Source organism: Motacilla alba, chromosome 3 (genome assembly GCF_015832195.1).
Source record: "Motacilla alba alba isolate MOTALB_02 chromosome 3, Motacilla_alba_V1.0_pri, whole genome shotgun sequence".
Taxonomy (NCBI): Eukaryota; Metazoa; Chordata; class Aves; order Passeriformes; family Motacillidae; genus Motacilla; species Motacilla alba.
The window spans coordinates 80,387,387-80,399,600 of NC_052018.1; the positions used below are offsets into that span (position 1 = coordinate 80,387,387).

At 38.9% G+C, this 12,214-nt stretch overlaps 1 protein-coding gene across 3 annotated transcripts in view; it reads right to left on the minus strand.

Moving 5' to 3' along the window:
- Nucleotides 1-477: 477 nt before the first annotated feature.
- Nucleotides 478-12,214, minus strand: part of CNST (consortin, connexin sorting protein) — a 49,435-nt gene continuing 37,698 nt past the window's right edge. For all 3 annotated transcript variants that reach the window (XM_038132699.1, XM_038132698.1, XM_038132700.1), the window contains 2 exons: nucleotides 6,739-6,874; nucleotides 478-5,105 (listed from right to left, as the gene is read on the minus strand). In XM_038132699.1, coding sequence (XP_037988627.1) covers nucleotides 4,900-5,105; nucleotides 6,739-6,874 — 342 coding nt within the window. In that variant the 3' untranslated portion in view covers nucleotides 478-4,899. The remainder of the gene's footprint in view (nucleotides 5,106-6,738; nucleotides 6,875-12,214) is intronic.

Consider the following 12,214-nt stretch of genomic DNA (forward strand, 5'->3'; position numbering starts at 1 on the left):
GGTAGAAAATAGTGTATAGCCTGGAGAAGAGATGATTTTCCTGAGGAGGTTACTAAGAAACACCCTCACAGCAGTGAGTACCGGGAGCATGAGAGACAACAAATTGTAAGAGAGATTATACAGGGTATAAAGAAAAACCTTTTCACCCTGAGCACAGCCAGGCAGAGGAATATGCCCAGGGATATGCACAGGCTTCATCCTTGGAGGGTTTCAAGACCCAACCGGATAAAGTCCTGAGCAATTTGGTCTGATCTCAGTTGACCTTGCCTTGAGCAGAAGGTTGGACTAGAGGACTTTCTGAGGACCCTTCCTAACTCAATTGCCTTATGGTCCTGTGAATGATATTTCATCCTGGGAAAGAAGCGGTAAAGTGGAAAGGAGACAGAAGGAATAAAATCAGGGGGGAAAGTGTTGCAAAATGTAGCATTGATATACCCCTATTCAGACCAGAGGCTAATAGGCTGGAACTTGCAAGTGTTTGTGGTTTTATTTATTTATTTGAGTTCAGAGAGCAGAATGCCTTTTGACCATTATCCAGGCCACCCACCAATTACTAGGAATTCTGGAACTAGCCATCTGTCCATTTGCTTTCACAATGATACAGTAAAGCAACATTTTAGCACCTGAAACCCACCTGTCTGGCAGCACCAGGCTCTGTGAGGAAACTGGGTTTTTGTTAAATTATTGAAACAAAGACACCCAGGAAAAGTACACCAAAAACCAGACCAAACCTTACACATTTTATCCTCACTTTCCATCCTGTTTTGGGCTTAATAATGAAATTCTTATTGGAGGTACTGTTCATTTACTTGAATTTCACAGAAAATCTCAGTCTTTTCAGACATTTAGAAATCACAATATCCAAAAAGGTTCATGTATTTTCTTTGGGACAGTTTTTATTTATTTTTTTTTTTTTTTGCTACAGTATGTGAATTACAAGCTTGGGTGACTTTCAAAGACAGTACAAAGTAGGCAAACATGTTTCCTCGGGAGGGTCATCCCTTTAGGTTATTGAGTGGAACAGTACCCAGTCACACAAGAATCTGGACTTCCAGTGTACTCTGTTTACTTGATAGCTCAAACTTGCCCTTTACTACCAAGAACCCTGAACCAGAGATTCCCTTTTTGTTACAATACTTCCTACTGCTGGTCACCAGGGCTACTATGCATTTTCCAGGTATGAAACCAAGGATAATGAAAAAAAAAAATTAAAACACAGCCTGTGTCTAGATCACAAACTTCTGCTGGCATACCTGGGTTGTGGAATGTTTGCTTCCTGATGTTGTCTTGAGAAGAAGCCTGTAGTCTCGTGTGGCTACACTACAGCACAGTGCCTTTCTTGGTCTAGTCTAGGCTGCTTGGGGTGAGGGTGTTAATTATGTGGTCAGATCTTTTGTCAGCATAATGCTGAATCTACATAAAAAACCTTGTTGGCTTTTTCTTTATCACAAGAATCTCTTTGAAATAATTATGCTTAAAGAATAAACAGGAAGGTGGGGGTTTCTAGCCGAGTGCTGCAGATGATTAAGTGGCACAACTTCTCTGAAGTACACTAGCAGCCTGAAATCCAGTCATATTTTATGAAAAGTTTTTTAAACTACTGTCAAGTATGGAACAATTTCCTGAATTTTTCTACCAATTACAAATGTTTTCAACTCAGCACAGTATGGTCCCTCTATTGCCAAGCAGAACAGCCATAAAGACAGTGGCAGGGAAGGAAACAATGAATAAAAAGTTATATACGAAAGGCTTTAAAATGCACCAAGCGTGTGTGTGAAAGGGAAGCCTTTTCCCACTGCTTTCTTCCTCCTGAAACAATCTCAGCTGTTGCTTGGTATTATTTTACCTCAAACACTCAGACGAGTAACTGTTCAAATCCACGATATCTTTTTCTTTGATTTATCTGTCTGTAAGATCCTAACTGCTCAGGTGACCCAGCTGGGAGCAATGTCACCAGTATTCCAAAGAGAACAGAACACATAGGAAGGCCAGCGTCAGGCCTGCCTGCACACTCTTTGGAGTGCCAATGCAAAGCAAAATTTGTTCTGTTGACAGCTGCAAGTTTGATAATACTACAGACCATTTGCACCGACAGAATTGTCACACGAAGCAAGAATTTGCACCATCAGCTTTTCATAAAGGAATGCCAACAGAAGCTGGATCCAGATTTGAACCCTTGGATGCAACTGAGGAGTGAGCAGCTCAGATCAGGAGCCGGACAGCCTGTGCACATGTGCCCGCTCTGCTCCCTCAAATCCTGGGAGACTTTGCAGGGCTGCTACCTTGGCACAGCTGGGCAAGGCTGAAGATGTGCTCCAAGTCACAAGGGAAGGGTGTCTGAGTTACACAGAACGTCTGGCTGCTCACTTTTCAGTGGCTATGTGTTGGTGATGTGCTGCCCAACCTCCTCATCATCTTGTAGGCAGTTCTGCTGATACTCCTGAGTCTTTGCACCAGGAATACAGCACAAAGAGAAAACACCTGGATTTGGATCACTGATTCAAAACTGAAATTCTTATTAAAAATTGCTTTGACTTTAAACTGCTTTATGGTTCAAAATAAAATATTTGTTTAAAATAGTTTTAATGAAATGAACCTAAAAGTTGTGGATCTTTGATATCCATGTCTGGTATGCTTTTGAATAAATAGATCTATAAATACCTTTTGACCTTTTTGGTGATGAAGTGCATAAAAAGTTAATTTATTTTTTTTTTTAAGCTGAAATGAACAGTTGTCTCTTTAGGAATAAACTTATTATCCAGAAACACTCAATGCAAAGTTACAGAAACTCAAAATATATTCTAACTACATAGTCACTATAAATACATACTTAACTGAAAGCATGCTTTTTAATTACTCTGTGAGTAAATTGCCAAAATAGAAAATTAAGTTTCTCTTTAAAAGAAAAACTAAATAAATAAAAAAACCCAGAATTCAAATAAACTGAACCAGCCAGTAACACTTTAAAACACAAAAGTGTCTTTCCCTTTCTCCTTTAGAGTAGCCCATCATGATACTCTTGAGGACAACAAACAAAAAACCAACCCCCAAACTACTATTCTCAAGTTTCATTCTAAAAGCAAAGTTTTCATTAATTTGGGCATTTGAAATTTGCTAGTTTAGTATAAAGCTGCACATGAGGCTCCCTAGGGTATAAATAAACTAAGCCTCCACAGTGAAAACCAAAAGAGAAATCATACATGCAGTTTATTCTTGAAAAAACCATGATTTTAACTTTCACTTTAAAAACCCGTTAAATGTAACAGTGCATTAGGAACAATCAAGCTCACTAGAGGGACAATTTGCTTGCAAATGTCAGAAAGCATGATCTTTAATGTTATAATTCTGAGCAGTATCTCAAAGATTTCACTTCATAGCACTTCACAAAGTAATGTCCTAAACCTGAACACACTGCATCATACAAGGTTAGTAAGCAGGAAATCACAGAGTGGAGTGAAGTGGGCCCCTCAAAAATGCTGTTTCCTGAGGTGTAAAGGAATTGTTTCACGCTCACCCTGTCAGCAGGGCTGCACCACTGGGCTCTGTGCAAGAACAGCTGCCACACCTCGAGCAGAGCAGAGCGTGGCCCAAAGGCCTGTGTATCTAATTCTCACCTTCACTGTCTTCTCTCACCACCACACAGGGAGGGCTGAGCACCAAGTGATAGAAATACCCATTTCAAATGACTCTTTGTACTGATCTAAATTTGTTTGTAAAGCTGATAAAGGCCAGATTTTACAATTCAGGTCTCAGAACTGCAGGGCAAATAAATGCAAATGTGCTTTATTGGCTGGAACAAGTGCCCTGGAATAGTAACAGGCTGTGGATCTGCAGTGAACCTCTGAACCTCTTCTGTTGGATCAGTCCCCCTGCACGTAACCCTTTCTCATTGACAGCGGCTGCAGCCACACAGTTCTGTGATCCTGTGCACTCATTTGGGATGAATCAGACATGAGCCCTAATTCCAATAAATATTCATAGACAAAGGCAAGGATCATTATTCCCCATTTATGGAGGAGAAACTGAGGCACAAAGTGATTACTCCAAGTCAGTGACATAGCTGGAGGAAAACCCAGTTAGCCCCACACCTGCTACCAGGTGCTTTAAAATGAGCCAAAGCCACTTGATTATTTAATATGAACAATTTAGTAAACATTTTTTGTTTCTGTGTTTAGTGAAACCAGTGATTTCTTTTTTAACCTTCCATTTCTAAAGCAACTCACATGATACTGAGAGTAAAGGTCCAAGAAATTTAGTGAAATCTGCCAGCAGATTTACCCCATTCATGATATTCACTGCAAGCTGTAAGATACAGGGTCAGCCTGGTAATTACCAAATGAGGGCTCCGTGAATGCCAGTGCACTCTTCTCACTCCACCCAAATAATTACATGGCTCACCAGGAGAAATAAAATGGATAAAAACATTAAGACTTAGAAAAAAAAAAATAATGTTTCCATAAAACAGAGACTTATTGCATGATAGCTGGAGGCAACACCTTTGCACAAACAGCTGTAAATTAAAGCTGTCCTTTTACTAAGCTTCCAGAGATTGCTTACACAATGTGTGGCAATGGGAGAGAATAGAGAAGACAGTTAATTTTCTTCCTTCTTCTTCACTTGCTCAAGTGGATGAAAAGCTACTTGCCTACTTTCAAAAAGATGAAGATAATAACTTTTTATGCTCCCATACCACGCTGCTACAGTTGTGAACAGATGTGAACATTTTGCCACCTGATTGCTAAACTAAAATTCTTGATTTCTAAGTAAATGTGAAAGTATATCATCAAATACACATCACCTGCAGGTGGCAAGTGTTGAAGAACTTTAAATCACAATTTTGTTCTACTCTCTCCAGTAGCCACTGGCGAGCTCTCAGTGTGCGGTGTCCACTCCTTTCAGCTATGAGAAGGCTATCCAGTGTTTAAGTTCTTCCACACGCTGCAGTATCTGTGTATAATAGAAATCCATGTTGGCTGCAAAATCAGTACACACAGGGGATTCCATGTCACCAAAGGTGCAGTACAGTGCAGTTCCTCCAATACTAAGGAAAACAGTTGCTATGCACAGCAGGATCAGCAAAATACAGGAGCCACCAGACACTTCATCTGGAAATAAGAGCAGAAAAGGTGAAAAAAGATGCTATACAAAGCAATACAAATGCATGTGAGAAAACCTGAGACAGGTTTTTATCATGAGTGGGTCAGGAGGTAAACACACTTAATAATGCTCACCATGTCAAAGTGACCACAATACACACGGGGAATTTTATGTTTCTCAGTCTCTTCAGAAACCTAAATAATTCTATTGCTTCATTTCTGCAGCCTGTGTATCTGTCCTTGCTGGGATCATGGAGTCATTCCATGCTGAAGCAAAATAAGCTCACCTGTGAGAAGGCCCCACAGCCAAAGCTGTCCTTCATGGAGCAGTTCAAATGAAACAAATGGAAACATTCTTGCTTCATTTGTAATGACACTGACTGCACGACTATGAACTGCTTGTAGTTACCCTCACATTTTCACTGCAGACACAAAACCTTCAGGGTAGGCTAATGTGAGGGGTTATTTTACGTCTCAGTTATTCTCTGCTAATTCTTTCCATGATTGTTTATTCCACAGTAGGAGCAATGCAGAGGTTGCAGAGGTGCTGCTACATCCTCACAACCTCACTTGTCCTTGCTGATCTGTACACATGAACAACATCTGTGCCTTCTGTCAGACTGACATGGATATAAGAAAATTTCTGTACTCCCTTCACTCTACACCAGGGAGAAGAAATGGGGTAAAAAGAAACATTCAAGTGATTTTTTTGGTGTGTGTTTGAAATCAAACTTTAAGTAATAGTAACAATATAAAACAATTTTCCTATTGAATCACTAAATCCTGGGGAAAAATCATAGGAAAAACTCTTAATAGGAATTTTAAATAAAACATAAATACTTTTAAAATAATTTCAAGAAAAAGATGGGATAGGGTCTCTTCAGGCTGTGAATATTTGAGACAAGCTAACACACTTTTAAGAACTAATTTATACCATTTAGTGGCTGGCACATACAGTAGATAGAACTTTCTGTATCATTAGCAATCAAAAGTAATTTTCTTAGTATCTCTTCAGTTTGAATAATAGAGACCCTAAACTAAAAAAAAAAAAAAAAAAAAGGCATAACATGAGAAACATACTGTGTTTCTCATGAGGCTATTTAGCTCATTAAAAGATGCAAAGCCAGATTTAATGACAGCTAGCAAATATGCATGGATGTTAAATTATAAAGCAAGGTTAAAATCTGACACACTCCACACACTCCAATCCCATGGAAACCACTAGAAAGGGTTGAAAATGTACCCATGGACAAAGCACAACAGACTTGTTTCTTCTGCATCCCTCTACCTACACAGTAAGTGGATTTAGGGAGAAAGCCTACACCTCTCACCTCTAAGCAATGAGCATTAATGAAAGGACTTCAGCTATCTGTCACTTGTAAATCATTTAGCCAGAGGAAAAAGCAGTGACTATATTCCCAACCAAACTTTAAATCAGAAGAGTGCTCATTGTATCCTTCTATAGTCTTGTTACCCAAACCTGGTACAGATTAACAATCTTTGAACAATCACCTTTACTTACTAAGTTTAAAAAAACAAGTGAGTACGTTGAATAAATGCCTGCTTTGCTGCTGTGAACAAAAAAGATTGACAATATTTGCACCCCAAGAGCACAATCCATGAATTAACAAATTTATACTACCTTGATCCAATGTGTCTTCCATTTCTTGGAATCTCACTCTTCTCTTTGTTTGCCTTTGCTGGACTTGAGCAATTGTTTTTCCATCTCTGTCATCTCTCTTCTTTAGTATAGACACCAATCCTTCCACTGGGGTAATCTATGAGGAAAGTCAGTGAGTGGCACAAGAGAAGTTAAATAGAGCTCATGCTTCTATTTCTCACGACTCAGGGAAGAACCAAGTTAAACAGTTAATAAATAAGTTTCCAGTCTACTTTTCTTAAACATTGCAGCACTTGTGAAACCTCCTTCTTGAAGACTTAAGTCCTGAACAGACAGGACAGCTGCAGTATCATTCTGCTGCTTACTGACACTGCTTGCCTTTAATTGTTATAAAAGTGAAATGCACACACATTTTCTGCTTGGACTGTGCTTTGTGCTCCTTTGTAAGCTCACATGGGCAGGGGCAGTGGTGAGGCGGATTTGTGTCCAAATCACTGTCATCAGAGGGCAGTAAGAAGTCAATGACACACTGATGCTGCCTCTCCAAAGATATAATCCTGCAGAGACCATCAGATACGTATTGTAAGATTAATTTTCCAGCACTGCAATTGGTTCCCCAGAGGGGACAAGCAGCTACAGTGGGGCTACAAAACAGAAGAGGGGAAACACCAGAGAAAAAGAAAGCTTCAGTGCTCTGGAGAGATTCCAGCTCCACATTGTAATAAACTCTGGATACAGCAGCAGCTTAAAAATCCTTTCCTACAGGCTGGTCACCCAAACAGCTTGCACAAACAGCAATATTATCAACAAGTCAATAAACTACACCTTCTCTTTTCTTTGCTATAGCATTTCCATTAGTTGCAAGAATATATGCTAAGCCATACTGGGTTGGTTGAGCAGTCTGTAACTTCCTAGTTATTAACGAAATGAAAGCAGGTGAAGTACCAGGAGAAAAATGCCTTCCTAAGCAAGTAGTTCCTGGTGTGCTAGAAATAAATAGAAATTAAAGCAGAAAGTATGTTTAGAATTGCCTTTTCTTTTACCTCACGAGCATCCTTGCCTCAAAAAAAGTCATAATTATTTCTTCCTAGACCTTAGTAGGACTTTTAAAAAACTTAATTCTGTAGATCAGCAGTAAACTGAAAAGTAGTATGTATACATTTGTGCTACAGATAAAACATACCACATTTATAAGTGAATTTGCAACTCATCTATTAGATAACCTCGAAGGCCTCTAATTTCCACAAAAACTCAAACCTAACAAGTAATACTGTAGTTGCAGACATGACTATCTATAAAATAAGTTAGAACACCACCCATAAAAACTTGTCTGCATTGCATTTCCAAGAGCTGTAGAGAAACAGAAAACAAACAACTTCACAACTTAAGTCCTTAAGCTTGCCTCAGGCTGCGAGCTTATATAAAGCATCGATTACAGCCAGAGAGATGGAGCCCTGCACACATGGAGACACAGGGCACAATCCAATAGGCACTGGAGCAGCTTTGACCTTTGCAACATTGAACTGGTAAGTGTGGCAATTACACTTGCAGGTCTCTGGTCTGGCAGTATTTTATAGCCCCTCAAATGGGCAAATAACGTTACCCAGAACAACTCGGAGGATAAAATTGATCTCCGCCACACTTTTAATACTCACTTTCCCTTCTGTTTATCTGCTCAAGAGCTGAATGGATCATTTAATGAAACAATGCAAGGAAGTACTTGGAAAATAGTGGAAGTGTGGAGGCAGAAGAAATAAATTAAGTCAACATGCAAAGGACCAGTAGTTGGTACAAATGACCCAGAAATAATAGTCTGCAAGTGTCTCATCACAACAAATGAGTGCACTGAGGTGCAGCTTCTACTGGTAATGTTAAATTAGCCTTGCAAAACTGCCACGAAAATTTAACAGGCCGGCAGAAAAACCAGCACTTATGTTTCTTTGTTGTGACAAGGAAGAATTATGTAGGAGTGCTTTAATTTGACTTATTTGTTTGGAAGGGTGGAGGTGAAATGATATCCTTTAGTAGAGTAGATTATTTTAAGCTTCTGCTTATAGCATTGCTTTCATAAAGAGGATCAATTGCTCCTCCCACACCACCCACACAGCAGGCTGCCTGTTCCCTGGCATGATTATTCCCAAGTGGCTTGGACTGCACAAGGTGGGAATGTCACCCCGAGATGGCAGGGCATTCCTACCAGTCTGCCCTAAGATTAGACGTGGTGGTCAGTTCTGCAAGTCATCACTGCAACCTGAGGCACTTCATTTTGTCTGTTGGCTCTTGGTAGTTTCTGAATGACTGTGTCACAAACTCGTGTCTTCTCCAAGCTTAAAACCAGAGGGCTATCCTTGACAGGATTATCTGGAAATGTGTTGCAGTAATTACAGTTACATAAAAGGCTTTCTGGAGGAAAGACTTGCTACAATGAGGTTCATTTACTTTCCCTGTCAGCCTACATGGATATGTTTCAGGATTTACTTTAAATGTATAAAGAACTAATGTGACACAGCACAGGTTTCTCTATTCTGAACATCTTGTTTTGCTTAAAAAGAGGGAGCAGATGCTTTTGATTTTGCAATAAAAATCAGTGTGGCTAGTGTTACTTCCCTACCTCAACAAAAGCCATAAATTGTATTTTGAAAAATGGCCCCTTTACACGATTAGTTCTTGGAAAAGAATCTTAGAATATGTTGAGCTGGAAGGGACTCACAAGGATCATCGAGCCCAACTCTTAGTCCTGCACAGGACACCTCAAGAGTCACACCATGTGCCTGACAGCATTGTCCAGGCACTTCTTGAGCTCTGTCAGGCTGTGTTGTGACCACTTCCTTGGGGAGCTGTTCCAGTGCCCAGCCACCCTCTGGGTGAAGAACCTTTTCCTGATATCCAACCCAAACCTCTCCTGACTCAGCTCCATGGCATGACTATACTCCATCTTCTTTGAACTTTATGAGTTACACACTTAAGGTTTTTTGTCTTTGTCTACAATATACAAAATGATTATATTAGATCCATCTCCCACTAATTAAACATCTAAGGAGAAGGACTTAGCTGCCACACAAGATGAAGTTCTACATTCCACTCTTTAGGAGGCAAGAGGAATTAAAAAAGGCAGAATATATTTAAATTGGAAGTTAATGAGGGAACTGTGGTTAATACAGTTGACCACAAGTCAAGCAGAGGCTTGACTTGAACCACAGGCAGAAAAATACAGGCTTGCACCAGTCTGCCCTGCAAACAGCTCTTACATGAAAGAGCTGCATAAAGGACCTTGTTAAAACATCAGATATTTTCTTAACTCTAAGCTGGATAATTAACAAAAGATGGTCTTGGAGCACTTGTGTAGCTGAGCTTCTTCAGCTCTGCTAGCCGTCACAAAATCTTTCGACAGGAGTTTTTACAGTCACTGCACAGGAATTTAAAGTGGCATGCAGGTGTGTGGTGACATTTTCACCGACAGCCAACAAAAAAAGCAGCAATGACTGTTGCTTAATGGAAGCTCTGTTAAATAAAGCTTTTCTCTTTCCCCCACCATTAACAGAAAGTGAATTTGCTTCAATCAAAAATTTCACATTTTTCAGAAAATTTTAATAAACAAGTTGCAAAATTAGAAGAAATGATCTAATTAAACTATCTGTCTCTTCTGTGTTTAAAACAGAATTTAGTAATAAAATATCAAAAAGCATCTTACACTGTGCTTACTTTCAACAAATACGATGTGTGTACACTTATAAACTGGACAAAACAATGAAAATAAGGCCTTGTAATTCAAGTTCTGAGAGAAAACATACTGAACCTGACAATTAAAATTAGTTGTAGCATATAGACATAAATAAAAACCCCCCAAATGGAGGCACTACAAACTGGGAACGAGGAAGAAAAGCTCATTGTATGAAGTAGCTTGGTCTGAATGCAGAAAACTACTGAAGGTTTGTGTATTCTTCTGTGGGCTGTATTCCTTATTCAGTTACATGGCAAGGGACTGTAGTTTCATTACAAGCAATACCAGATTTTTTTTAAAGCAGTAATCCCCAAAATGACAAAACCCAAGACTGCCCTGTGTTACAATAAAAGCAGCAGACAAACCCCTTTGCTAATAAAATACATTAGATAAGTGAGTAATTTGAGTTTGAAAAAGAGCTGACTTAGCAGATTCAGTATTCACACCACAGCTACTGAGGGTAACTATTTCTCCTGCTGATACATTTGCCATGCAAGTACCAGAGCTCCTTTATACAGCAATAGATACCTGATACCATGTAAGCACTTCACATGGGAGAATAGTTCTTACCAACTCAGAGCTACAGGACCCAAGCCATACAAAACAATAGAGGATCCAAAACATTGCCTCCAAACCCAGTGGAGACTTCATTTCTTGGTATATAAACTGCCATCCAAAAGCTTTAGCTTTTCGTAGACAGCCTCTACTATCTTTGCTTTCTAAAAAGAATTTCCCAATTTTAATTTTCTAATAAGGAAGAACATTAAGATTTTACCCACTTCCCTAACTGTCTCTCACATAGAAAGTTTATGGCACTACCTTTTATTTTATATAGCAAAATGCAACTTTATTGAGGTTACAATTTGTTTTGCCACTGGTGTGTCATTTCATTCTCAGAGAAATTATAGCAAAGATATTTAGGAAGCTATATACTTCTAGCATCTGTTGTTGCCAGCTTCTGACTGCACTTCAAAGTTCTTTGTTAGACGTACAAATCTTGTTTCTATAAAATGACTGTGGTTTTCCATCATTTGCATGTTGTTGTAGATTGGTTTGTACTTGTGAAGAAATACCCAGTAAAAGGGCTGTACAATATGAAAACTACTATTTCAGTTTTGCAACTATTTGAATCCAGAGTCAGAATCTGGTGAGTTTTCACTCTTGTAATTAGTTATTGTAAATTATAAACTACAAGCAAGTGACAAAGTATCTAAGTAAGAAAACTGTATGAGATGATTCTTGGATCTCAATATGGAGTCAAGCAAAACCTCCTAACTGTAAATACATACACAGGTATTTACCCTTCTCCATCTTCAATAAATTATTATTACAATGTCAACTGAAGAACATTAATGAAATTTTATCCTACCATATGGGTTTTGTCCCCAGGTTATTTCAAAATTATCTTTACTTCTACCTTCCATTCTAATTTGTTTGTGGCAGTTTTGGAAACACTTACTGCATGAAAAGTTTTATCACAGTCAAACTGATTTTTCTTTTTTTTTTTTACTGCCACATTGGTACATTTCATGTAATTCATTTAATTTCACTCACATGGCTACCAATGCATTTTCTAGATACTCATTAACAACCAGTGTATGAAGACACCATTATCTTCTTAGGTTGCCACAGCCTAAACAATGAAATTTCAAAGCCTTCAAGAGGACAAGAAAGGAAAAAGTGTTACAGCTGGGTACAAAGATTCTGTCTGCTCGTCAAAACTTCAGAGCAATCTTATTTTGGCACTAAAACAGAATCAATGAACACAAGTTAACA